General features: G+C 57.0%; 1 protein-coding gene across 2 annotated transcripts in view; it reads right to left on the bottom strand.

Moving 5' to 3' along the window:
• ZFYVE28 (zinc finger FYVE-type containing 28) overlaps positions 1 to 22,852 on the bottom strand; it is a 52,043-nt gene extending 29,191 nt beyond the window's left edge. The window contains exons 1-6 of one of the 2 annotated variants that reach the window (XM_057706206.1): positions 22,730 to 22,852; positions 21,386 to 21,588; positions 20,359 to 20,448; positions 18,877 to 18,966; positions 12,602 to 12,703; positions 2,710 to 3,945 (exon numbers count right to left, since the gene is read on the bottom strand). In XM_057706206.1, coding sequence (XP_057562189.1) covers positions 2,710 to 3,945; positions 12,602 to 12,703; positions 18,877 to 18,966; positions 20,359 to 20,448; positions 21,386 to 21,588; positions 22,730 to 22,837 — 1,829 coding nt within the window. In that variant the 5' untranslated portion in view covers positions 22,838 to 22,852. The remainder of the gene's footprint in view (positions 1 to 2,709; positions 3,946 to 12,601; positions 12,704 to 18,876; positions 18,967 to 20,358; positions 20,449 to 21,385; positions 21,589 to 22,729) is intronic. The other variant, XM_057706208.1, reaches the window with a different exon arrangement.
• Positions 22,853 to 25,121: the final 2,269 nt, after the last annotated feature.

Here is a 25,121-nt window from a genome sequence, read left to right as displayed (position 1 = left end):
GTGCGGCCCGCAGAGGGCGCGGGCGCCATCTGCTGGCCTGACTCCCAGCGGCTCCTGGCACAGCGCGGAGCCCCGGGGCTGCTGTCCACGGTCCTGGCCCACAGGCATGGCTGCCCTCATCACCCGGCCACCATCGGACCCTCTGCACCTTCTGGAAATGCTTCCCTGGGAGGTGGCAGTGTCTCCCGAGGCCTCCGTGGAGGCTGTTTCCTTCTCTCAGCTCAGCTTCCGTGTCTGCGCTAAGTCAGAGGAGGCCTGGGAAGCGGCCAGCCTGACGTGAACGAGCAGTGTCCACGGCGGGACACGCTGGGAAAGCAGAAGGGGTTCTGGACAGAGTAGGTGTCCACTGGCCGTCACCTGGACACAGAAAAGGAAAGGGGGGCAGGTCAAAAACTGAAACGTCCATGTGTCCCATCAAAGAATTTGGGATGGTTTCATATCAGCCTTACAGAAAAATGATTCACTTACCAATCAACTCTGGGCCACTGAGTCGGAGGCCCTGAGGGCAGGAGCCGCCCCTGAGGTTGTGGACAGGAGCTCACTGCACTGGACGTGATGGTGCTGGGTTCGCACCTAAAAAACGGCCTCATCAAAAACAGCTGCTCCATGCGGCGCTGTCTGTAAGGGCAAGACGGGAAACAGCCCCAAGGCGGTGGCGAGGCCTGAGTGCACGGCAGCCCAGCCACACGGCACGGTCCCATGTGGCCAAGAGTGACAGTGGGGACATCTCTAGAAACTGCCACGGACAGGCCTTCAGGCTAGAAGTTCAGGAAAGCAAGGCAGAGAAGGATGGGGCCCCCTGACAAAGAACGGGAGGGGAAAACATGTGTCTGTGTGTGTATGTGTGTCCAAGTGTGTATGTGTGTGTGTCCGTGTGTGTGTCCACGTGTGCATGTGTGTGTGTCTATCCTTGCTTCTATTGTTTAACTTGAAGGATAAATTATAAAAAATTTGAAAACTGTAACTTTAGGGGATGGGGAGAATGAGGTAGAGAAACAGATTCCTCTGCGTATATCTTATTTTGTAGATTTGGCTGGAAACCATGCAAACATTTCACATAATTATAACATTAAATTAAATGTAAATGGCAATCTCTAAACATCTCACGCTAAATGGAACAAATGAACCTGCGGTGGGTAAAACGTGGGGCATGACCTCAGAGACAGGATGATCTCGAGGTAAAAGCAGCCACTCGGCTGTGTGTTCCAGTGGGACGTGACCAAAGGTTAAAACAGCTGTCAAAAAAAATCTTACACGAAGACAAGTGTCGGTGAGGGTGTGGAGAAACGAGCCTTGCACACGACCAGGGGATGAATACCGCTGGTGACAGCTCCTCAAAACCTACAGGCACCATGTGAAGCACTAATTCTACTCCTAGAGAGACACCCAAAGAATTGAAAACTCACCACCACACAAAAACCTGTACACAGATGTTCACAGCAGCACTGCTCACAATAACCGAAAAGTGGAAACGACACACATGCCCATTGACACATGAACAAAATGCGGCCCACCCATACAGCAGGCTGTTACTCAGCCGCATGTGGTCCACCCGTACGGTGGACTGTTCCTCAGCCGCATGTGGTCCACCCGTACGGTGGACTGTTCCTCAGCCACATGTGGTCCACCCGTACGGTGGACTGTTACTCAGCCATAGGAAGGAAGCCCTGACACCTGCCTGAGTGCAGGTGAACCCTGAAAACACGGTGCTCAGTGAAAGGTCACATAACAAGCAGTTCCACTTCTATAAAATCTACAGAACAGGCAAATTCACGGAGCCAGAAAGTAGACACGCGGCTGCCTGCGGGGGGCTGGGGAGTCCCTGCCTGACCCCCACGGGGTCCTGGCCAGCCCCCTGGCCACACGCTGCTCCAGGAAGAAGGAGGCGGAGGCTACGCAGCCCTGCAAGGCGTCTGCCCCTGCTCCCAGAGACCCCCTGCCCCTGGCGTGAAGCCTCCTCCCCGGCCCCACCCTGCTGGCCACCCCTCGGTACGCAGCTCCTGGGGCTGTGGGTGGGGGTCTGTCCAGCCTCCTTCCCTCCCCATCCTCCCACCTCCCTTTGGACAGGGAAGCCAAGGTGGCAGCCGGCGAGGCAGGGTCTGGTGAGAGCACAATGTAACAGCCCCATGTGGACCCCCGAGGCTGGGCCCGGCACCCCCTTTCCCAATGTCCAGGACTGGGGGCAGGTAGCGGACGCCAGGGCAGTGCCAGCTGAATCTGCTTCACTCAGGATAAGCCCAGGGTGCGGAACAGGGAAAGGAAGAACGACCTCGAGCCTGAGCCGTGGAGGTGCCAGGGCGCCGCAGAGCCCCGCCCGCCTTTCCTGCTCAGCTGCCTCGGGGGAGAGGACAGGGTCCTGGGGGCACTGCCTGAGAATCTGCCCAGGGTGGTCCCAGGATCCCACCACAGCCCCGGGGCTGCACGCCCAGGGCTGAGAGTCTGGGCGGCTCACTGCGGCCCACGGAAGCAGCCAGGCCGGTCAGGCGGGTGCCGGGCCTGGCCCTGGCCGGTCCGCACGCTCCGGTCATGCTGCAGCAGGGAGAAGGGCAAACCAAGGGCCCGGCGCCGCACCCACTCACCTGAAGGTGCCGGAAACGGGGCAGTCGGGGCTGCTGGGGACCTGGGTGGATGTGGCACCTGGGCCCATGAGGACCTGACAAGCTGCTAAACCGACCAGAGGACGAGTCCAGGGGCCAGAGCGGCTCTTACCTGGAGCCTGGCAGGTGCTGGGGCTCCTCCCCGGCCTCCGGGGGCTGGGCGGCCTCAGCCTCCTTTTGCTGACTTGCGCCAGCGCTGTCGCCCCCTCCGGGCAGCCTGTCCACGGCCTCCAGCTGGGGCCCTGAGCGGTGCGCCAAGCACGTGTCCGAAGCAGGGGCTTTGGGCTCCTGCCCGCTGGGGGCGTCTTCTGAGGGCGGGGGATCTGGAGCGCCCGTGGGCGAGGCCTCCGGGGCAGGCGGGGCCTCCAGCAGTCCCGCGGCCGAGCCCTTGGCGCCGGCCTGGGCGGAGCCCACGTACGAGGAGCGGATGACGCTCCCCGCGCCACACTTGCCCCGCGGACTCTCGGCTGCATCCTCCCGGCCGCGCCCGCAGCCCCCGCAGCACACGCAGGAGTGCAGGAGGCCGTTGGCGGCCGCGGCGCCGAGTTTGTGGGGGCCGCCCTCCGTCCCCCCGGCCGCGGGCTCCGACGGGGAGATGCTGTTTCCGGGGACTTCCGGGGCGGCGAGGGCAGAGTCCAGGGAGGTGGGCGACTTGGGGTTGAAGATGACCGTGGCCGAGAACTTCATGCCCCCCGTCCGGTGGGCGATCAGCTCGGCCGTCTGGGCGTCCTCCGCACTCACCTCCCAGCCGTCCAGGGGAGGCCGGGAGTCCAGGCAGCTGCAGGAGTTGGGGCGCACGGCCCGCGTCTCGCCGCCCGCGATGCTGTTGTTGTTACGCAAGTCCCCCTGCTCGGCCGCCGCTCCGCTCTCCCCGCCCCGCCCTCCCTCCTGCGGGTCGCCCGCCCACCCAGACTGGCCGCCCGGGGGCTCTGCCGCCCCGTCCACGTCCTCCATGAAGAACACCGGCCCCTCCTCCTCGTCGCTGACCGCTGGAGGCGGCCGTGCGCGGCCCGGGGACGCCTGCCCGAGGGGACTGCCCTCGGCGCCCGGCCTGTGCGCGGGGGACGGGCAGGCGCTGGGCGGGGACAGGAGGGAGGACATCGCGTCCCCGGCCCTGTGCACCATGCGGCTGAGCTGCTCCAGCTCCTGGTCATCGTTCTGCATGGAGCAGGCCAGCTCCGCCTCCGTGCGCCTGGGCTCCGCCGGGGCGAGGGGTGCAGGCAGGGCGGGCTCCAGGGCGGGGGGCACCGGGGCGTCCGTCCGGATGGGGAACTCCACGTCTTGGGAAATACAGAGGCTCCGTTCCAGCGTGTGAAGCTCCTCCTCGGTCAGGGTCTGCAGCAAATCCCTACAAGGGTCAAGACAGAGAAGAAGAGTGTGGGTCGCAAAGGCCACGCCAGCCTCCAGGCCGAGTGGGCTCGCGCCAGTAGAGAAGCCATACGGTGTCCTCCACCTGCAGTTAACCCCCCACGGCGCCGCTTCCTCCACTGAAAAGAGGCGCGTCTGCAGGGGTCCCAGGTGCTGTGGGTCAGGACGACAGCCGTCTGGGGTGGCTGACTGACGCTAGAATGGGCTCTTCCTTACACAGGAGATTCTGAAATCTCTTGCCGAAAACAAGAAAGCCCTGATTCTTAGTGATCGTTGCATGAACAAAAGTTTTTAGGAGTCAAAAGATGTGTGTTGGTTTACATACAGATTTTCATCCTTTGGTTCAACAAACACTGCTGGGCACCGTCTGCGTGCCTGGCCCTGGTGACGCACAGGAAGACCAGCGTGGTCCCTGCCCGTGCGGGTTCCGTAGGAAGAGACAGATGATAAACAAATACTTGTGAGCAAAGACTAAAGTACAGTAATGACAACGGCAGCAAAGGAAGGAGCCCGTCAGAAGGAGGGCACAGCAGGGCACCTGACGGTCTGGAGACTCCCTGCAGGGAGCGGCACTGAACCCACACCGAGATGGAGTGAATTTAATGACAATGATGGGGTCTCACGGCCCGGTGGGTCTCATGGCCCGGTGCACACTGCTCTCCGCGGGAAGGGGCTCAGACTGAGGTCCCAGCGCCTGGCGCAACGTCCCAGTGCAGCTGAGGACACATGGAAAGGTGCACAGCTCAGAACTGCCCAGCTGTGGATCTTCATCACTGAGCACATCCCCCCAAAACAGCACCCACATCAGGAAATACAGCACTACACAGGCTCCCAGCACCCCCGTGTGCCTTCCCGGTCACTCCCCGCCGTGACCACCATCCCGACCTCCACAGTGGTGGCCGCACCTGTGCTCCTTCTCTAGATAGAAGGGCATCTGCGGTCTACACTCCTCCAGGGCAGGCTTTGTTTGCCAGTGCTGTACGTGTGCAGAGACGCCGGATGAAACACAGGACATCGGTTAAACTGGAATTTCAGATAAACAACAAATACTTCTAGGCATCTGAAAACTTCTTAGAGTATGTCCCCAAATGGCCCCCACTGGGCCCATGTTTACAGTAGCAAAGTATTATCGTTTAGCTGAAATCTAAATTTAATCGCACTCTTCTTTTTAAACCTTCGCATGCAATTACATTTTTTTCTATGCATTTTTCTTGGCCGCGCGGCTTGTGGGATCTTAGTTCCCTGACCAGGGATTGAACTCACATCCTTGGCACTAAAAGTGCAGAGTCCTAACCACTGGACCTCCAGGGACCTCCCCTTAGTTGCATATTCTGCGGCTTCACTTTGCCAGCTCTGACAACCCTCTCCAGTGAGATCTGCGGTCGTTGTAGATCACTGCATCTGTGCTGGAGGAAACCCACCAGAATTCATCTATGAAGCTGCTCCACACCCGAGGGGCCCTGGCTGCCAGGACCCACGTCTTGGAGCCCCTGCCCTGGGGAGCACGGGGTGCATTCTGCAAGCATGCACACTGAGAGCTGGTGAGGAGGGTGTCCCCGCCGACAGCCCCACGTACCCTACACCCTTACGGGCGCCTGGTCTTTTTCGCCGCACCTGCCCTGGTGAGTGTGCAGTGGTATGTCACTGTGGCCTCAACGGCGTCAGCCTGCTCGCTCATCTACACGCTGATGGATACTTCGAGACCCTCTCTGAGGTACCCGCTCAGGACGTTCCCCATTTGTTACGGGTTAAGTGTCTCCTGCCCACTGACAGGAGTTCTTGACTATTTTGGATCTGAGTTCTCCATCGGACGTCGCACCCAACTCTGTCCAGCTCTGTGGTCTTTTCACTCTCTTAATGGCGTCTTTTGACAAACTGAAGGTTTTCATTTCAGTAACGTTCAACATGTCACATTCTTCTCTGTGGTGGGTGATTCTGTGCCCCGTTGAAGAAATCTCTGCTGGCTCCAAGATCGCAAAGGTGTGCTCAATTTTTCCCTCTGAAAGCGCTGTTTTACTCTTCACACTGGTATCTGCAGTCTACCTAGAACTGATGTTTTCACATGAGTGGATTAAGGATCTTTTTCCTCTTATGGATTTTCCTGATTCAGCCACTCATGGGAAAAAGCCAATCATTCTCCACTGTTCCGCTCTGTCACCTCTGTCACGAATCCCGTGGGGGTCGCTGCAGACCTTTGCTCTGTTGACTGCCCCGTGCGCCACACCTCTGCAAGCATGAGTACAGCTTTACAGCAGCGTCTCCAGCTCTACCCATTTTTTTTTATGAAGCACACCCAGCAGAAACGCACACGTATGTTTACAAGCTTGGTGACACCAGCACCGTCTGTGGAAACCACTCAAAGGCCATCAAGAGCAGAACAGATAAATATTCTTCTTCTTTGTACTTTTTCTCCAGCAATCTTTGTCTTCTTGGCTATTCTAGGCTGCTTGCCTTTCTATGGGAATTTTAGAATTAGTTTGTCAATTTCTGCAAAAGGAAAAAACCTCCTGGGGTTTTGACTGAGGCCACAATGAATTTATAGATTAATTTGAGAATCACTGATATCTTCTCAATATTGTTTTCCACTCCCTGAATACAGAATAGCTCTTTATTTAGGTCTTCAAAATTTTGTATCAAAAACATTTTGTAACTTTCAGTGGAGGTCTTAGACGTCTTCAGATTTATGCTTAAGTAATTAATATTTACTGACACCATTGTAGATGATATCTAAAATTTTTTTTAAGGCTTGTGCCTTTTTAAAAAGATTTATTTATTTATTTTATTGGCTGTGTTGGGTCTTTTTTGCTGTGTGCGGGCTTTCTTTAGTTGCGGTGAGTGGGGGCTACTCTTCATTGTGGTGAGTGGGCTCCTCATTGCCGTGGCTTCTCCTGTTGGGGAGCATGGGATCTAGGTGCGTGGGCTTCAGTAGTTGCAGCACACGGGCTCAATAGTTGTGGCTTACGGGCTCTAAAGCGCAGGCTCAATAGTTGTGGCGCAGGGGCTTAGTTGCTCTGTGGCATGTGGGATCTTCCTGGAGCAGGGATCGAACCCATGTCTCCTGCATTGGCAGGCAGATTCTCAACCACTGCGCCACCTAGGAAGCCCTGATATCTAAATTTTTTATTGTGATAAAATACACAGAACATAAAATTTACCATCTGAACCATTTTTAAGTGACAGTTCAGTGGTATTAGGTACATTCATATTGTTGTACAGCCATCACCACCATCCGTCCCTGTAACACTTTCATCTTGTAAAACTAAAACTCTGTCCCCACGAAACAATAACTCTCCGTTCTCCCCTCCCTTCAGCCCCTGGCAACCACGGTTATGCTTTCTGTCTCTACGATTTTGACAGCTCTAGGGATCTCATGTAACTGGAATCACACTACCTGTCTTTTTGTGATTGGTGTATTTCGTTCAGCATGTCCTCAACGGTCATCCATGTTGTGGCATGCGTCAGAATTTCCTTCCTTTTTAAGGCTGAATAACATCCCAATGTGTGGCTGGGTCACACTTTGTTTACCCATCCGTCAGCAGGTGCTTCCATGTCTCAGCTACTGTGAACACAAACGTACAAATGTCTCTTCAAGATGCTATTTTCTTTTTTTCATTCTTTTTTTTTTTTTTTTTTGGCTGCATTGGGTCTTCATTGCTGCGCGCAGGCTTCTCAGTGCAGTGGCTTCTCTTGCTGTGGAGCACAGGTTCTAGGCATGCGGGCTTCAGTAGTTGTGGCTCTTGGGCTCAGTAGTTGTGGCACACAGGCTTAGTTGTTCCGAGGCATGTGGGATCTTCCTGGCCCAGGGATCAAACCCGTGTCTCCTGCACTGGAAGGTGGATTCTTAACCACTGCACCACCAGGGAAGTCCTAAGATGTTACTTTTTTTTTTAATTATTTCATCTTTATTGGAGTATAATTGCTTTACAGTATTGTGTTAGTTTCTGCTGTACAACAAAGTGAATCAGCCACATGTATACATATATCCCCATAACCCCTCCCTCTTGAGCCTCCCTCCCACCCTCCCTATCCCACCCCTCCAGGTCTTCACAAAACATTAAGCTGATCTCTCTGTGCTCTGTAGCAGCTTCCCCCTAGCCATCTACTTTACATTTGGTAGTGTGTATGTCAATGCTACTCTCTCACTATGTCCCAGCTTCCCCCTCTCCCCACCCCCATGTCCTCAAGTCTGTTCTCTCTGTTTGCACCAAGATGCTACTTTCAATTCTTTTGGGTATAAACCCAGAAGAGGACTTGCCAGATCACAAGGTAGTTCTATTGTAATTTCTGGAGTAACCTCCACAGTAGCTGCACCACTTTACATTCCCACCAACAGCACACAGGAGTTCCAGTGCCTCCATGTCCTCACTAGTACTTGTTTTCTTTTCTCTCTCGCTCTCATTCTTTTTTTTTTTTTTGATAGTGGCCTTCCTCATGGGTGTGAGGTGGTATCTATCACTGTGGTTTTGATGTGCGTTTCCCTGACAATTGTAACATTGAGCATCTTTTCATGTGCTTGTTGGCCATTCATATATCTTCTCTGGAGAAATCTATTTCAGCCTTTTGCCCATCTGAATCAGGTTTTAATTCTTTTTCGTTGTTGAGTTTTAGGAGTTCTCTATATATTCTAGATATTAACCCCTTATCAAATATATGATATGCAGATATTTTCTCCCATTCTGTGGGTTTCCTTTTTACTCTATTGTAGTGTCTTCGGATGCACAAAAGTTTGGTACTTTCACAACGTTCAGCTTGTCTACTTTTTCTTCTGTTACCTGTACCTTTGGTGTCACATCCAAGAAATGCAATTTGGCAATCCATTTCCAAATGCAACGTCATGAAGCTTTTGTCCTGTGTTTTCTTTCTTTTTTTTTTAAGAACTTTTAGTGAGATACAGTTAACATACAATAAACTGCATATACTTAGAGTGTACAATTTGGTATTTTTTTTCTTATTAGTAATGTATATATGGCAATCCCAATCTCCCAATCCATTCCTCCCCAACCCTCCCTGCTTTCCCCACTTGGTGTCCAGATGCTTGTTCTCTACATCTGTGTCTCTGTTTCTGCCTTGCAAACTGGTTGATTTGTACCATTTTTCAATATTCTGTATATGTGTTAATATACGATGTTTGTTTTTCTCTTTCTGACTCACTTCACTCTGTATGACAGTCTCTAGGTCCATCCATATCGCTACACATGTCCCAATTGCATTCCTTTTTACAGCTGAGTAATTCCATTGTATGCATGTACCACATCTTCTTTATCCATTCATCTGTTGATGGACATTTAGGTTGCTTCCATGTCCTGGCTATTGTAAATAGTGCTGCAATGAACATTGGGGTGCATGTGTCTTTTTGAATGATGGTGTTCTCTGGGTATATGCCCAGGAGTGGGATTGCTGGGTCATATGGTAGTTCTATTTTTAGTTTTGCAAGGAACCTCCATATGGTTTTCCATAGTGGCTGTATCAATCTACATTCCCACCAGCAGTGCAGGAGGGTTCCCTTTTCTCCACACCCTCTCCAGCATTTACTGTTTGTAGGTTTTCTGATGATGCCCATTCTCACCAGTGTGAGGTGATACCTCATTGTCGTTTTGATTTGCATTTCTCTAATCATTAGTGATGTTGAGCAGTGTTTCATGTGCCTCTTGGCCATCCGTATGTCTTCTTTGGAGAAATGCCTATTTAGGTTTTCTGCCCATTTTCTGACTGGGTTGTTTGTTTTTTTGATATTGAGCTGGATGAACTGTTTATATATTTTGGAGATGAATCCTTTGTCCGTTGATGGGTTTGCAAATATTTTCTCCCATTCTGAGGGTTGTCTTTTTGTCTTGCTTATAGTTTCCTTTGCTGTGCAGAAGCTTTGAAGTTTCATCAGGTCCCACTAATTTTTTTTGTTTTTATTTCCATTATTCTAGGGGGTGGATCAGAAAAGATCTCGCTGTGATTTACGTCGAAGAGTGTTCTTCCTATGTTTTCCTCTAGGAGTTTTATAGTGTCTGGCCTTACATTTAGGTCTTTAATCCGTTTTGAGTTTATTTTTGTGTATGGTGTTAGGAAGTGTTCTAATTTCATTCTTTTACATGTAGCTGTCCAGTTTTCCCAGCACCATTTATTGAAGAGGCTGCCTTTTCTCCATTGTATATCCTTGCCTCCTTTGTCATAGATTAGTTGACCAGAGTTTATCTCTGGGCTTTATATCCTGTTCCATTGATCTATATTTCTGTTTTTGTGCCAGCACCATACTGTCTTAATCACTGTAGCCTTGTAGTATAGCCTGAAGTCAAGAAGCCTGATTCCACCAACTCCGTCTTTCCTTCTCAAGATTGCTTTGGCTTGTCCTATGTTTTCTCATAAGAGTTTTGTAGTTTTAGCTGTTACGTTTAGGTCCTTGATCCATAATTTTTATACATGGTGTTCGCTGAAGGTCCAGCTTCATAAGTGTGTGTATTTGTGTGTCTTTTATCAGATTAAAGAAATTCCCTTCTATTCCTGATTTGCTAAGAGATATGTTCATCATAAAAAGGGTGTTAATTTTTCAATTTCTTTTTCTGTAACTTTCAAAATGATTTTGTTTTTCTTCCTTTTTAAAAATACAGCAAAACACTGATTTTACTTTCAAATGTTAAACTACGCTCTGTGTAATTTAAACTCCATAAAACATTATTGTTTTGTACAGCCCAGATTCACTGATATTAATTCACATCAGGGTCTTAGGTCTCTCCTGTACGTCCACATTTCCATCGGAGACGTCTTTCCTCTGCAGGAAGATCTCCAGGTAGTCTTTCTTTACGCACAGTCTGCCGATGACAAATTTCTTTCTTCTGATTCCATTGCCTTCTGCTTCCATTGTTTTTGAGACGATGGCTGTGAATCTACACTCTCCTTGAAGTAACACGTCCTCTTCCTCTGGCTGCGTTTAAGGCTCTTCTTTGCTTTCAGCAATTTTCCTGTGACACATCAGGTGTGCTTTGTGTTCACCTCGCTTGTAGTTTTCTTGAGCCTCCTGAATCTGTGGGCAGAGGTTTTTCTTCAATTTTGGAAAATTCTTGGTCATTATTTCTTCAAATGCTACTTCTGCCCATTTTCTCCATTCCTTCCTTCTGATCCCAATTACGTGCGTCAGACTTCTGAGTATGTCACACACGCCTCTCAAATTCTGGACTCTTCCCCCCAACCCTGCTCCATCCTGTGGTCACTCCCCACCCAGGCCCTGAGCTTCCCTTCCCAGCCCAGCATCGTCCGTCCTCTCCCCTCATCCCTTGTCTCCTCTCCCAGCCGGATGCCCCCAGAGGGCAGAGGCCTTGGCCCCCGGGTCCGGGACACTCAGCTGTGGCTCGCCCGCCCTGAGCCCACTGACCCTCCAAGGACCCCCACCCCAGGTCGCTCCTTGCTGGATTCAGAGCACATTTGGCTCCTGATGGGGCAAAGGGCACTTGGGAGCAGGCTTCTGTGCTCTCTGGCCCCCAGAAAGACGGGCGCCCACAGAGGAAAGCTGCCCTGGGCTGGGAAGCCCGCTGGACCCAGGAAGGGTGTGGCAGGGGTCTATGGGGTCAGCCCTAGACCGACAGCCTGGGAGGGGGGCTTCCTGGAGACCAGGGACCGTGGTAGGAAAGACCCTGGCATCCGAGACCACGAGGTGAGGGAGGTGTCCAGAGGACATGTAGCCACAGCCCCCCCCCCCCCCGCCACTGTCGCATCCCCGCAGCAGCCACAGCTGGACCCACGCGGCTCACAGAGGTCACCCGTGATGCAGGCTCCACACGAGCTGAAGGGAGGTTTTTCAGGGGATGGTTGAGGTCAGGGGTGCTGGCTGCAGGGCCTGTTGCTAAAGGGCAAGAGAGGCCCTCCGGTCACCCAGCCCGGCCGCCACCAAGCCCACAGGCCAGCACAGATGGCGCCCGTGCCACCCAGGGGCGGCGGGGCGGGGCGGGGGCAGGATGAGCTGCAGTACGCGGTGGGGGTGCAGGGGGGCTGGTCACTCAGGAGAACTGAGCACGTCACCCCTACACTAGTCACAGAACTCGTGAAGCCCCCACCTGGGCCCCAGCCCCTGCGGAGGGGGCTGCCTGGCCCGGGGGACGCCTCCCCGCACAGGCTGTGTGGCCGTGTCTGCCCCGTACCACCGCGGTTTCACAGCCTCGCCTGGAAGATGGGCCCCGTTCCGGGCCACAGAGACGCCTGGCGAGACACTGGAAGGAGGCTCGGTGTCCCAGCCGTCAGCCGGGGCAGCTGCCGTCTCAGGACTGGACGTTTGCGTGAAGGTCTTAAGGCCACTGGCCAAGAACAAGGGACCTGTTCTACGGGGAGGAAGGGTGGGGGGGTTAAAGAGCTCCAAATAGTAGAAACCAACAGCTGAAGACAGAGACCAAGGTGCCGGCACCCCGAGGTGAACAGAGGTCCACTTTAGGGCTTCGGTGGACAGAAGGTAAAGAATTAGCTCACACAAAAGTGTGACGTTTACCACCCGCTAAAGCGCCGCCCTGAGGAGCTACCCACCCCCTGAGGTGTCCGGTGAAGGCAAAGCAAGACCAGCTCTGTCCAGAGAGGTCACTGCCAACGCCGAGGACTAGTCAGAGAAGGGAGGAGGCTCAGGGGCAAACACCGCGCTCCCCTCCCTCCACGCCCCCCCACACCTGATTTTCCGCAGCAACGTGTGGAAGGGCCGGAATAGCTCGGACATGTCCTCCGCCTTGCGGTCCAGGTTCAGGGGTCCATCTGCGTAGACCACGAGGCCACTGCATCCAAGACACAAAGCCAGCCTGACGTCAGGCCCCGCGTCCGTGTGGACGCCCAGGCCCCAGCCCACACGCCTCCCCTCTGAGGTCGCATCCTAAATAAGCTTAGGAAAAAAGCAGTGAAAATGATGACCCAGATTTTACCCTCTTTCGAAGTTGTTTAGCTTATGTTTCCTTTGAGGGATCATAAAATAATCATAAAAATACCTCTGCACAGCTCCCTGCAGCAATCAGATAATTCAGCATCCAGATGTGTGGCTAACACCTCCCTCCCTGAGAGTGGAAACACTGGATTTGTGTTTGAATGTAACACAGAGGTGTGTGAGTACTGGCCCTGAAACCGCCTACTCCAAAAGGGAAACAGGAGCTGGAGGTGAAGCCCAGGCCGGCCCTCCCAGGAACCCGGAGCCTTGATCCCAGGGCTGGCCCACCGTGTCAGGGCAGGTTCTGTGGGGGCACCGCACAGACAGGGCGAGACACTGCAGACCGCACTCTGCCGGCTGCCCTCCCAGCCTCCCGTGATTCCCTCGCCCCGTCCACATGCCCCACGTCCAGGTGCTGCCTCGAGACTTTCCGCCTCACACTGGCCACTGCCGCTCCCGGCCCCGCCAGGCTGTGACTCTCCTGACCCAGCTGCCCCCGCCCTTTCCCGGCTGTCTCCAAGCCCCCCCCAGCACTGTGGCCCATGGTCAGTCACCCTGCAAGACAGGGGCAGCCTGCTGTCACCCCACCTCCCGCAGGGAGGACGGACCCTCCCTCTGGGCGCCCCTGCGCCTTGACAGGCACCCCCTTCCCTGGACTGGGCCCCAAGGCCCATCTGACTCTGCTCCCATGCCAGCTCCAGGCACCCCGGTTTGGATTCTGGGGGGCGGTGCCGCATTCCCCTCCATGGTCACAGCCCCGCCCACCTCCAGGTGCGAACATCACTCCAGACCCACCTCTGGGAGAGAGAACCCATCCCCGAGGACCCTTCTCTGGACGCCTCCTGCACCTCTCCAGTGCCCAGGGACCGTCCACCCATGAACCCGTCCCCGTCACCCCCGCGGCCTCGTCAGGCACAGGTGGGGCCCTCGGGGGCTTGTCTGCCTAGATGAGGAGCTGCCCCCCACACCTCTGAGGATGGACAGCATCTCATCTCCAGCTTCGGGGTCCAGCCACCCATCCAGCCCGGAACCCCCAGTATTCAGGAGAACATCCAGCTCAGCGAGAAAAACTGATAAAAGTTGAAAGAGGGGACTGTTTCCCTCTAAAAAAAACGTTAGTTTCATGGGCAGAAAGATTCAGACGTCACAGGGAAAACATGGGCTGTGCGGCCCCCTGGGGCAGGCGACGCTGTGACCCGCGTGAGCGGCGGCCTCCGGGCCCTGGGGAGAGGCCGGTCTGCCGGGCAGCGGGAGGGCTGTGCCCTGAGCCAGAGGAGGGCAGAGGATGCGGCCGGGCCTCCGTTCCGCCATTCCTTCTGGGCTGTTTCATGGATCTTCCACGAGCTGGTTCAATTAACTGTGTTTGGGGGACAATTTCCCAAGACAGAGCCTTAACTTTGTGGGTGAACTCGGTGGTCTCGGCACAAAGGCAGAGTGAACACAGGCAGAAAAAAGGCACGTTTGGGGAATCCTGGTCATCTCCTCTTTCAGAAAGCGGTGCAGGCAGCAGGGAGGGACCCCGTCTCCACTCCTGGGTTCTGGGGAGGCCTGGGCTGCCCCTCAGTGAGCGAGAAGGGGCCCTCCTGCCCAGCATGGAGCTGCGAGCCCCGGAAAAGAATCCATTCTGCCGGAGAGCTCTGTGCACAGACCCCTAAGGCCACCATGCCCACCCCCTCTGCGGGAGGCTGGGGACCTGAGGACGTCTGTCTCCCGCACTGGAGCACCTAGGGTTCCCTTCCGCTCAGCAGCTCCGGGAAGCGCCACCAACCGCCAGCTGGACAGAGAGGAGGCCATGAGGTGGCCACGCTTCCCGTGTCCCCATGACCAGGCCCCCTGGAGGACAAGGGGGAGGCTGGTCTTCGTACCCAAGCAGGAGCTCAGCAGACACATGTCCAGTGCCCAAGTGGCCCAGGTGCTGATACAATGGGCGGGGTGGGGGGGAGGGGAGATCGGGGAACCAGGCCTGGGAAGCAGCCACCAGAGGGAGCAGCTTGGGCCCCCGCAGCTGGCAATCTGGGCACGGTGCCCTCACTGCCCGCACAGCCCGTGTCCACGCGAGGCAGCCCAACAGCGGAGCCTGGAAGGCGGGTGGCAAGGCCTGGGGGCGGGGCCTTGGCATAACGCGGGGACGGCGAGGGACCGCCCAGGCTCAGCTCACATGGGCAGGGGGACATGTCCAGCCCCACCCTCACTCTTTAGGTGCCTTTCACTTTCTTGATAATGTCCTTTGATGCCCAAGTTTTTAATTTTGATAAAATCCAATTTAATTTCTTCTTTAATTTGTTGCTCACACTCTTGGTGTCAAATCTAAGAATCTACCGCTAAATCTAAGAAGATAACTCACCTCCTGTGTTGGTCAGAGTTCTCCAGGGAAGCAGAACCCCCCCCACACACACACGCACACACACACGCGCACGCACACACACGCACACATGCACGCACGCACACACACACAAGGCGGCACAACGTGAACGTACTTAATGCCATTGTGCACATTCAGAAAGGGTTGGTTTTATGTCATGCATATTTTATCCCAATAAAAAATTAACATTTCTTGCTTTGATTTCTGTTACAAAAGTTATACCTATCACGCTAAGAAATTTAATAGAGACACACTGGTGACGATTTTTGCGCTGGATACACTAGGAATGCTTCCCTGACATTTGGGATTCGTCCTCAATGTTGTTTATTTTTATTTTTTTTAAAATTTTATTTATTTATTTATTATTTTGGGGGGGTACACCAAGTTCAATCATCTGTTTTTATACACATATCCCCGTATTCCCTCCCTCCCTTGCACTCCCCCCCTCGAGTCCCCCCCATCTCAATGTTGTTTAAATGGCTAGAGTATCATTTTTTTTCTTTTTCTTTTTTTTTTCCCACAGGTGAGAGGCTAAGATTTTATTTACCATGCAAGACCCTCGCACCCCGTCCCCACCCGCCCTCCTGGGAAGGCTCAGAAGATCTTCACCAACTCCAGCTGCAGGTCCCTGCTCACCTCTCTAGAGTATCATTTTTAATCAACCCCTTAATTCTGGATATAATATATACCCCCATCAGACTGTTATGATTAAAACGTCCGTGAAAAGCTTTATAAACACATATTTTGTGCTCTACCAGATCAACACAACAAAACTCTGAGACCACCACCGGCACGAAGGACACGTGGGCGGCGAGGGTGAGACCCCTGCCCCGTGACACAACGTCGCCCAGATCCCATCTACGCGAAATATCCCAAACAGGCAAATTCACAGAGAGGTGGGATCGTAGGGGTGGGAGGTGGTGGCCGAGGGGTGAGGGCGTCTTTTCAACAATGATGATGTCCTGAAATTAGCTGTGATGGCTGCACGACTCCGCAAATCGCCCCAAAACCACTGAATTGTACACTTCAAATGAGTGAGTCGTATGGTATGTGACTTTTATCTCAGTAACGTGGTTTAAAAGTAATCCCCTGGGCAGAAACGTGTGAATGTCCTGTGCAGGAGGGGGTTAGCACCTGGGGAGGCGGGGGGGCTGCAGGTGAGGCAGTGAGAGAAGGTCGGAGCGGACCCTGAGATTGGGGAGGGCAGGGCAGGGGGCACTGTCCACACTCACCTTTGCTCCCACGGGCCGGAGCCACGGGAAGGCCGAGCCCTCAGCTGCCAGGAAGCAGGAAGGAACCTTCCCTGGCCCGGGAGGAGAGGTCGCCCCAGAGGGTCCCTGCACCAAACCCCGACCACATCCCAGCACCCGGAATACTCCACGGCACTGCTTGTCTTGTCTACCTGCGTACCTCTCTCACGGGCATCACCATATCCCTGGGGACAAGCACATGGCTGGCATACAGTAGGCACTCAACGCGTGTTCGCCAGGTGAATACTGGAAGGAGTGAGTCCTGGGCCCCGACCTGGGCAGCAGTGGCCTCTGCCTGCAGGGCCCTGCGTGGCCGCTGTGGACACGGAGGGATGCGAGAAGGAGCTGGGCAGCTGGACTGGGGGTCCTGCTGGGGCCCTGCGCGCACCCCTGGAGCGGGCGGCTGGCTCTAGGACCAGCTGCTAACAAGCCGGCTCCCCACTCCTCCTGGTGAAGCCTGGCAGCCCTCAGGTCCTCAGACCCACAGCCTGGCTCCGAGGTTGGAGACCTGCCTCCGAGGGGGGTGCGGGGGCTCTGAGGGGCCTCGGGTTTCCAGTGGCTGCTGTGACGCCCCTGGACTCTGGGCTCCTGCTACCCCCTGCCTTCAACCTCAGGCCCAGCCTCCCTTCGCTGTGACTCAGAGCCTCCCCCGTGACCGCCTCGGGGGTCCCACGGCTCCGCTTCCAGGCCTCCCTCCAACCTGAGCTGGAGAGGACCCCACGCAGGGCCTCCAGGAGGGGCTCCAGGGAACAGAGGCTCTGCCCACAGGCACTCCCAGGACAAGGACCCAGACAAGTTCCGGTGTCAGAGGGCGGCCTGAGGTCAGCAGAAAGGGCCCGGTGACCCCGGTCAGGAGGCAGTGGCCTTGGGAAGCCCGCTCAGTGAGCATGGTGAGGCCGGACCGCACCAGCCCGCACCCCCGGGCTCAGGCCGCCCCCACCAGGGAGCCGTAAAGAGCTGAGCACACACCACCGACTCGGGCATGAAAACCTAGACACACGTTTCTGCTCAACACCTTGCTTTTATCTTAAACAGGCGGGCTGCCTAAGGGCCTCCCTAGAGACTTAGAATAGGTTCCCTTTAAGGTGGTGGAAGCTGTCAGGAGGTTCTGGAAATGTTCTGGTTCCTCCCAAGACCACCACAGAGACCTCCCAGAGGGAAGGCAGCTCTGGGGCAGAGTGAGGCCAGGAAGACTGAGGTGGGACCGGGCTGTCCCCAAGCCTCAGGTGTGGGTGTGCTGGCCCTGCACCTCCAGAGGCGGCCGTTCAGGCTTCTCTGAAACCCTGCCCGCCCCACCCCCGCCCATCTTCCCGGGTCTTCATCACCCACGTCCTCTCTGCACTTTACATCTCCAGAGTCCCAGGCAGTGGAACAGGCTCCTGGCCTGGTCCGGGGCGTCTGCCCTGCTCGATCCCCACTCCTCCTGCCCTGCACGTGGCACACGACCTGCCCAGCTCCCGGTGGTCGAGGGATGCCCCTCCGTCCCAGAGACCAGCCCCACGCTGCGGCGCTGCCACTGCCCCACAGTCTTGCTGTGGGAAGAGCTCACCCTCAGCGAGCTCTCCCTAGGGCCTGTGCCTCCGTGTCCACCCCACACTCCCCAGGCCAGTCCACGGACGTCATCCGCACCTACAACCGGCGTCCACCCCCTGCTCTGCCCAGCTCCACCCCTGCCCCCCCGCTGCCCTCCTAGGCCCCGTGCCCACCTTGGCGGGAGGAAAGACAGCTCCACCAGGGGGTCTGGGTGCGGCTGAGCAGCAGTGGACCAAGCCCAGAACACCTGGCCTCTGACCTGGCCTGTGAGAGGCTCCAAGACCCTCAGCGTGTGACCGAGTGCTTCCTGCATCAGTGTCCTTGAGGCCCGATCCCACACGCTGCCCTGACACCTTTGAGGCCACAGATCCCAGAGCCCTAACCCTGCCGGCTCCCACCAGCAGCTGTGCTCCCACCTCATCACCAGGCCGGCCGCGGCCCACCTGCTCTTCACCCAACAGGCACCACCTCCCTGCCAGCCCGTGAAGCCTCCAAACAAGCCCGTCACATCCTCCCGCGGGGACCGGGGGCACCTCGCCTCTCGCCCCTACAAAGCGGCTCCCACAGCCGCTGCGGAGTCTGCAGTGCCTGAGCGTGCGGTCCCGCTCCTGGGCTGGGCGTGCGTGTGGCTGTTTGCTCGCCTGTCCCGCAGCATCTAGGCTGGAGTCCCTCCCTCACCAGGGTGAGTGGGAGACACTGGAACACCTGGTCCTTGTCTGCCGAGACAAGGGCTGGGCTGCCTGGCGGCTGCTCGGGGACAGCTGGGCAACCCCCTCCGGCGGTGCGAGCACCGCGTGCCACCACCCAGAGGAGCCTGGCACCATGGGCCCGGCAGGCCTGCGGGGTTTCTGCACCGCGACCGTCCCGGGCAGCAGGGCCACTCACCACACGATGGCCAGCCGGGGGATGGTGAACATGAGGGCCGGCTCGTAGTCGTCGATCATGTCCTGGGTCAGGTACCCGAGGTCCAGCGCCCTGGCGGGGAGGGGGGAGTGAGCACGGGCGGCCACGGCCAGACGGCGTGGGGAAGGCGGCCGCGCAGCCCTCACCCACGTGCACGCAGCGGCCAGCTGCCGCGCGACCCCGCCCTGCAAGGCCCGGGGCTGGTGGCGGACGCTCGGCCTCCCCGACCTTCCCACCTCCCGATGCCACGGCTGATGGGAGAGGCGGGGAGCGGGTGAGAGGGGCTCGCGGAGGGGGGCCGGTGAGGACGGCCAGGCCACCCAGCACCCAGAGGGGCAGGAACACACGCGGGGCAGGAACACTGCCCTCAGCCACGGACCGCTCTCCGAGAGGCCAGAACCGCCCTCTCGGACTCGGGCTGCCCCGTCCTGCCCCGCAGGCACAGGCAGGCACTGCCCTACAGGGTGGGCGAGCGCTGCTGGCAGTGTCAGGTTTCCGTCACCTGATACTTTTCTGATTTGAAACATCTATCAATGCGTAGCAGTGAATAATCTGTCTTAAAAATTAACAAATTTGTGATATTAGGCAAGTTCAAAACGTGGCTAATACTGAAGCACTCGTCAAACGCAAGGAACGTTTTAGGTTGAATCTTAGTCCCAAAGCCTCTTCAGAAAACCTGACTTCAGGTCTGACCCTACGCCCACACACGGCGTGAGGAGAATAATGGTGATACACCCCCTCCCACCCCCGCCCCGGCTCAGCAAGGGCTCCATTCTGGCCCGTGGGGGAGAAGAGCGGAGGAAAGGAAATGAGAAGGTGGGGAGTGAGGAGGTAGGAATGAGAGGAGGTGAGAGGTAGGAATGTGAGGAAGTGAGAGGGAGGTGAGGAGAGAGGAGGTGTGGAGGTGGGGAGATGGGGAGGTGAGGAGGTGAGAGGTAGGTGAGCAGAGAGGAGGTGGGGAGGTGGGGAGAAGAGGAAGAGGGGAGGTGAGGAGGAGGGGGGTGAGAGGGAGGTGAGGAGAGAGGAGATGTGGAGGTGGGGAGATGGGGAGGTGGGGAGGTGAGGAGGTGGGAAGGTGAGGTGGGAAGGAGAGGAGGTGGGAGGAGAGGAGGAGGGGAGGTGAGGAGCAGGGGAGGGGAGGTGGGGAGGTGGGGAGGAGAGGAGGTGGGGAGGTGAGGAGGTGGGGAGGTGGGGAGGTGGGGAGGAAAGAGGAGGGGAGAAGGAGGGGAGAGAGGAGGTGGGGAGGTGGGGAGGTATGGAGGAGAGAGGAGGGGAGAAGGAGGGGAGAGAGGAGGTGAGGAGGTAAGGAGGTGAGGAGGTAAGAATGTGAGGAAGTGAGGAGCCCAGCTCCTAAGGGCTGAGCCTGGAGCCCTCCTCAGCCACCTGAGCTCCACCAGGCGTGGCCCTCGCCCAGGCCCAGAGCGGCAGGAGGAGCAGCGCCCGCGGCCCCGGGGGCGGCCTCACCTCTCCACCGTCTCGCAGAACAGCACAATGACCTCCTGCTGCACATAGTACTCCCGGGGGGACTTCACGGGCACCATGGCCGACACGTAGCTACAAACAGAGGGAGGGAGTGAGGGCCACCCCGGGGCCCCCGGGCGTCTCCCCGCGCAAGGGTGTCTTAACTGACAACCAAACGCGGTCCCTCTGACGGCAGCCCCGCCGCCTCTCAGCAGCTTCATACAGACGCAGCCCCTGCACCTCCGTCTGCAATTGGAGCCAAAGCCGCTCCCAGAGCCAGGCCTCCCTGTGTCCGCAGCCCTGCCCACCCTGGACCCGCCACTGCCCCTTCCGCCACGGCCCCCGCCTCGAGTGGGCAGGCAGAGGAACCCCTGGGCCGCCACCGGGCGGGAGGCGGGCTACCCTCGCTCCCCAGGCGAGAACGCTTTTCTTCCCTTCTAAGTCACTACGTAGTTTTCTTGTAACGAGAGCTCACTTGGGACACTCTGGAGCCGACTGAAACGGCCGCCGAAGCTGCACAGCTCCCGGGGGCCCCGCTCCCTACAGGACCGCCTGGAAGGGGACGGACTGCTCTCTGCGGCCCAAGCGTTGCCAGACGGATAGTTTTTATGAAGCGGGACCACGGCGGCCGCGCTGGGAGGTCCTGCTCTTCCGCGTGTGCCTCCAGCGTCTCTGTGTCTGTGGACACCTCGCGGCCCCCTCCCCACGGCCCGGGGTCCCCCAGAGCCCCTCGGGAGGGCCCCCCCAGGCCCTCTGCCGCCGGTGGGGGAGGACACCCCACGGGGCTGGGGGGCCCAGCAGGCGCTGCGCAGCCCCCGCACCCGGGCTCCCACCGCGTCCGAGCAGAGACACGCTGGGGGGGCGGGGGAGCTGCGGGGCTGACCTTGCAGCCCGGCAGTGGACGCCCTCCACCTCCTGGGGCTGCAGCGCTGGGGTGCGTCGGGGCGGAGCTGGGGGCGGGGCCTGGGCTCCCTCTCCGGGCCCCTGCTTGCCCCTCCCCCACCCGGCACCGCCCTCCGCCCTCGGTCACCTCAGCTCGAACTCGGCGAAGAGCCCGTCGAAGTGCCTGAGCGCCTCGCGCATCTTCTCGGAGTAGGTGTTGAGGTCGCGCAGCGCCTGGTCGCGGAGGGCGCCGCGCACGTCCTCCAGGCTGCGGGTCAGCTCCTTGGCCAGCGGCCGCATGGCCATGCTCTCCAGCTCGCGGTTCATGATGATGGAGCCGGCGGCCAGGCACTGCGGGCGGCAGGGCGGCTCAGGCGGGCCCCCCCCCCTCCCGCGTGCCCTCGGCGCCCCGCGACGGCCACCCCCACGTCCCCTGAGAAGCCTGCGGCCGGGCCGGCATCCCTGAGACCCCGGCCCCGCCCTCGCATTCCTGCCCCTCCCCCCTGCCCCCTCCGCCCTGGGGCACCTGCTCCCTCCTGGCGTCTCTTGGAGCCATCTAGGCGTGATAACAAAGGCCCTGGGGTCTGGGGGCTCCGTGCAGGGGCCTCCCAGTCACGTGACCACTGTCCCCTCCCCACCCGGCCCACAGACACAGTGTTCTCGCTGTCCTTCAGGCCCACGGCACGGGGGCTGACCCAGGGTCCCCCCGAGATCAACGACCTTTCTAGGAAGTAGACACCTCGTGTCTGTAAAGCCTCCCTGTCCCACCTCAGGGCTCCCACAGATGCCCCCACTCCTGGGACCCACTTTGGAGAGGTGAAAACTGAGGCCCCGGGCCACCCCACCACCCAGGGCCCCAGCAGCGACACCCCAACCAGGTGTAGTCCAGAGGAGCTGGGTGGGACGGGCTGAAATGGGGCAGCAGGTGGGCACGGGGGCCGGGCAGTGTGGTGGGAGGGGCTGGGGGGTACTCCAGGTGTCCTGGAGAGCTGAGGTTGGGGGAACGGCGTGATGCACGCCCCTAGTGTCCCGAGAGCGAGGCCAACGGGGCATCTGGGTGTCCACGGGACACGGCTGGCCAGGCTGCTCCTGCCTCCCGGGAGGCAGGCACCTCGGGCTCCTCCTTGAGAGGTGAAGCCTAAGATGTGAGTGACGGCTCAAGGGCAGGCCGGGTGCAGCTCCCCGGGGGCGGGGGCAGGGGGTACAGCGAGTTCTGAATATCCGTCTTACTGTGATAAAGAACCGCTTCGCTTTCGGGTCCTACGTGCCTGGGGGCCTGAGAACCTCACAGAAATCACACGTGGGGCCGCGTGTCTGTATTTGTTTGTGTACAGTTTTGGGGGAGCGGATCCCACAGCCTCAGTGCCACCTGTAACCCTTGGAGGAGCAGACGCCAGGCCCTGCATCTGCGGTGCACACAGGTGAACGTCATAGAGACACAGCTGGACAACGCCCAACGTCGTGACCCGGGACCCCGGCAGCCACCCACTACCTCAGCACCAAACCACAGCTGGCCGGCCAGGTTGTCGTGCCGGATCTCCTCGGGGAACTTGACACAGAAATCCCGTGGGGCGCGGTCCTGGGGGATGCACACGTCCATGATCTGGTTAATGATGTTTAACACGTTGTCCTGCAACAGAAGTGGGAGGTGCGCTCAGACGCAGCCCCAGCTGGCGGCTGGCAGGACTGCTCGGGAAAGTCGGAAAAGCAAGCCCAGTGCATGTTAGGGTGACAAGGGGACGCAGTAGCACACGTGGGCCTGCTCTGCAACTGCTACCAGGAGCTCAAACTTTCCAGAAGTATCCAGTTTGAAGAGCACACCCCTGCCTCCCCTTCCCCACGTCCAGGTATCTGGAGCACCCACCGTGAGTGCTGGGGGCGCTCTCCCTATCAGTCACCACATACGTGGCGTGTTGCCCTTTGTGACAGCTGAACCGTCCCCTGCTGACCTGCACCCAGGCTCCCTGTGGCTTCAGCCACAATGACCTCCACGAGCAGCTCTCTGAACACCTGCACACAAATTTCTTAGGAGAGAGGTGGAAAAATGGAATTGCTAGGTGAACGGACACACAAAAAAGTGGATTTTCACTGCCCACTTGCTGTGCTGCTTTGATTAACATTGTAAGCCTGTGTCACCCTGGACGTGACTGCAACACAGTCAGGCAAGGCCTGCTGTCAGGACAGACACTGCTAAGAGACCACGTCTAAGACTGGCTTCCTCAAACCTGTTTCACTGCATCTTAAATTACATTCCATTCTTTTCTCAGAATTGTCCTGCTCTTTAAACATCTACCATCCATTCAATAGAACTGCAAGAATGTTGAAAGTTCAGTTTGTTTCTTTACTTTGTTAAAGGTAAGATTAATGCACATTCATCCCAGAAACCTGGAAACACGGGAAAGTGAAGGAGCAGGCAATGTCCTTGGGACAGTGACTGCAGGTGGCACACTTCCTTCCGGTTCTTGTCCCCGGGGGCTGACCCAGAGCTGGGATCATCCTGGTACGTAATTCTGTGCTCCGCTGTGGCCACGTACTGCTGGACATATTATCACTCTCCACAGTTCCAGCTTGTGACGGGGACCCACCTGAGACTCCAGCACATGGGCCATCCTTTTAACTCCCTGCTTCCTCCTCTGCTGGACATTTAGGACGTTTCTAATTACCGTGAATAGTGCAGTCAACACTGTGGTGCCTGACACGGAATTTGGGGTTAGTCGCTCAGAACCCACTCATCCCTAGAAGCGGCAGCACAAAGTCAAGAGTGTGAACTGCGTTTATAGGCTCTGATTACATTCTGCCAAATTGCCTTCCCGAAAGACAGCACTAACTGACACTCTCACCCTCGGCAATTTTGTACCTCAGCAGTCCTCCCCTGTACCCTCTGAGGCTTGAGTTTCATTTTTCTCAGGCAGTAGATGTGAGCAGGAAGCATGACTTTCCAATGCAAACAGTCGATGCACTAAACTCTGAAGGAAATTCTGTACCATAAGGAAAACATTAAGCCTCTACTGCACAAAACATAAAAATAAAACCCAACCAACATCAAGTTGCCCTACTGTCAGCTCTTTTTAAAAGGTTTTCTGGGTGGGCAGGTCCCTTTTCCCACGATTCAACAAACTAATGAACAAATAATGGCACAAACAACAGCGAGCGCTCAGGAAATGTCAGCCGGTATCGAGAGCCAGGGACCTGAGCCCAGCGGGGCGGCAGGGCTTCCCCAGAGTTGCGGCCTTTTCGTGGCACTGCTCTCCCCCTGCCCAGCCCCAGGACAGCAGCTGCCTGAGGGCCAGGTCTTTTTTTCCTTCACTGATGGGTTCCCAGTGCGAGAACAGGGTCCCTCAACAGACATTTACTGGGACGTCCGATTCCAGCCAAGACGGAGTAACAGGAATGAAATTTATCTCCTCAAAAAACGATAATGGAAACAAATAAGACCATGGGTCTCCAGACACTAGACATCAGGCAGCCAGTGATCCCAGAGGGAAGAGAAACAAATGAGGTGGGAGCTGTGACTGCTCAGCACGCTGCTTGGAGGGAAAGTTCAGGTCACCGCACAGACCGCTGGCACCAGGTGCGACCCAGCAACTCCCTAGTTGAAGAGACAGAGCTGAGAGGCCAGGGAAACCAAGGCAGCTGGAATCCAGAGGACAGAGTAGCAGAGATGAGAGCTGCCTAGGGAGACAGCCTCCGGGGAGGCCCCTGAGTATTCAGCTGCGCACAGGGCCCAGAGAGTAGAAAAGATCACAGTTCACAGGGCGTTGGGTAGATACCCAGAAGTGTCTGGCCTCAGTAGCGGACTACTCTTAGCCCCAGACTAAACACAGCTCTGATCCTGCCTAACATGTTAAAAAAAAAAAAACAAGAGCAAAAAGGGTCAAACCATT

This window comes from Hippopotamus amphibius, chromosome 13 (assembly GCF_030028045.1).
Source record: "Hippopotamus amphibius kiboko isolate mHipAmp2 chromosome 13, mHipAmp2.hap2, whole genome shotgun sequence".
Taxonomy (NCBI): domain Eukaryota; kingdom Metazoa; phylum Chordata; class Mammalia; order Artiodactyla; family Hippopotamidae; genus Hippopotamus; species Hippopotamus amphibius.
The sequence above is the reverse complement of the archived record's forward strand: the minus strand, read 5'-3'. Positions and strand labels throughout refer to the sequence as shown.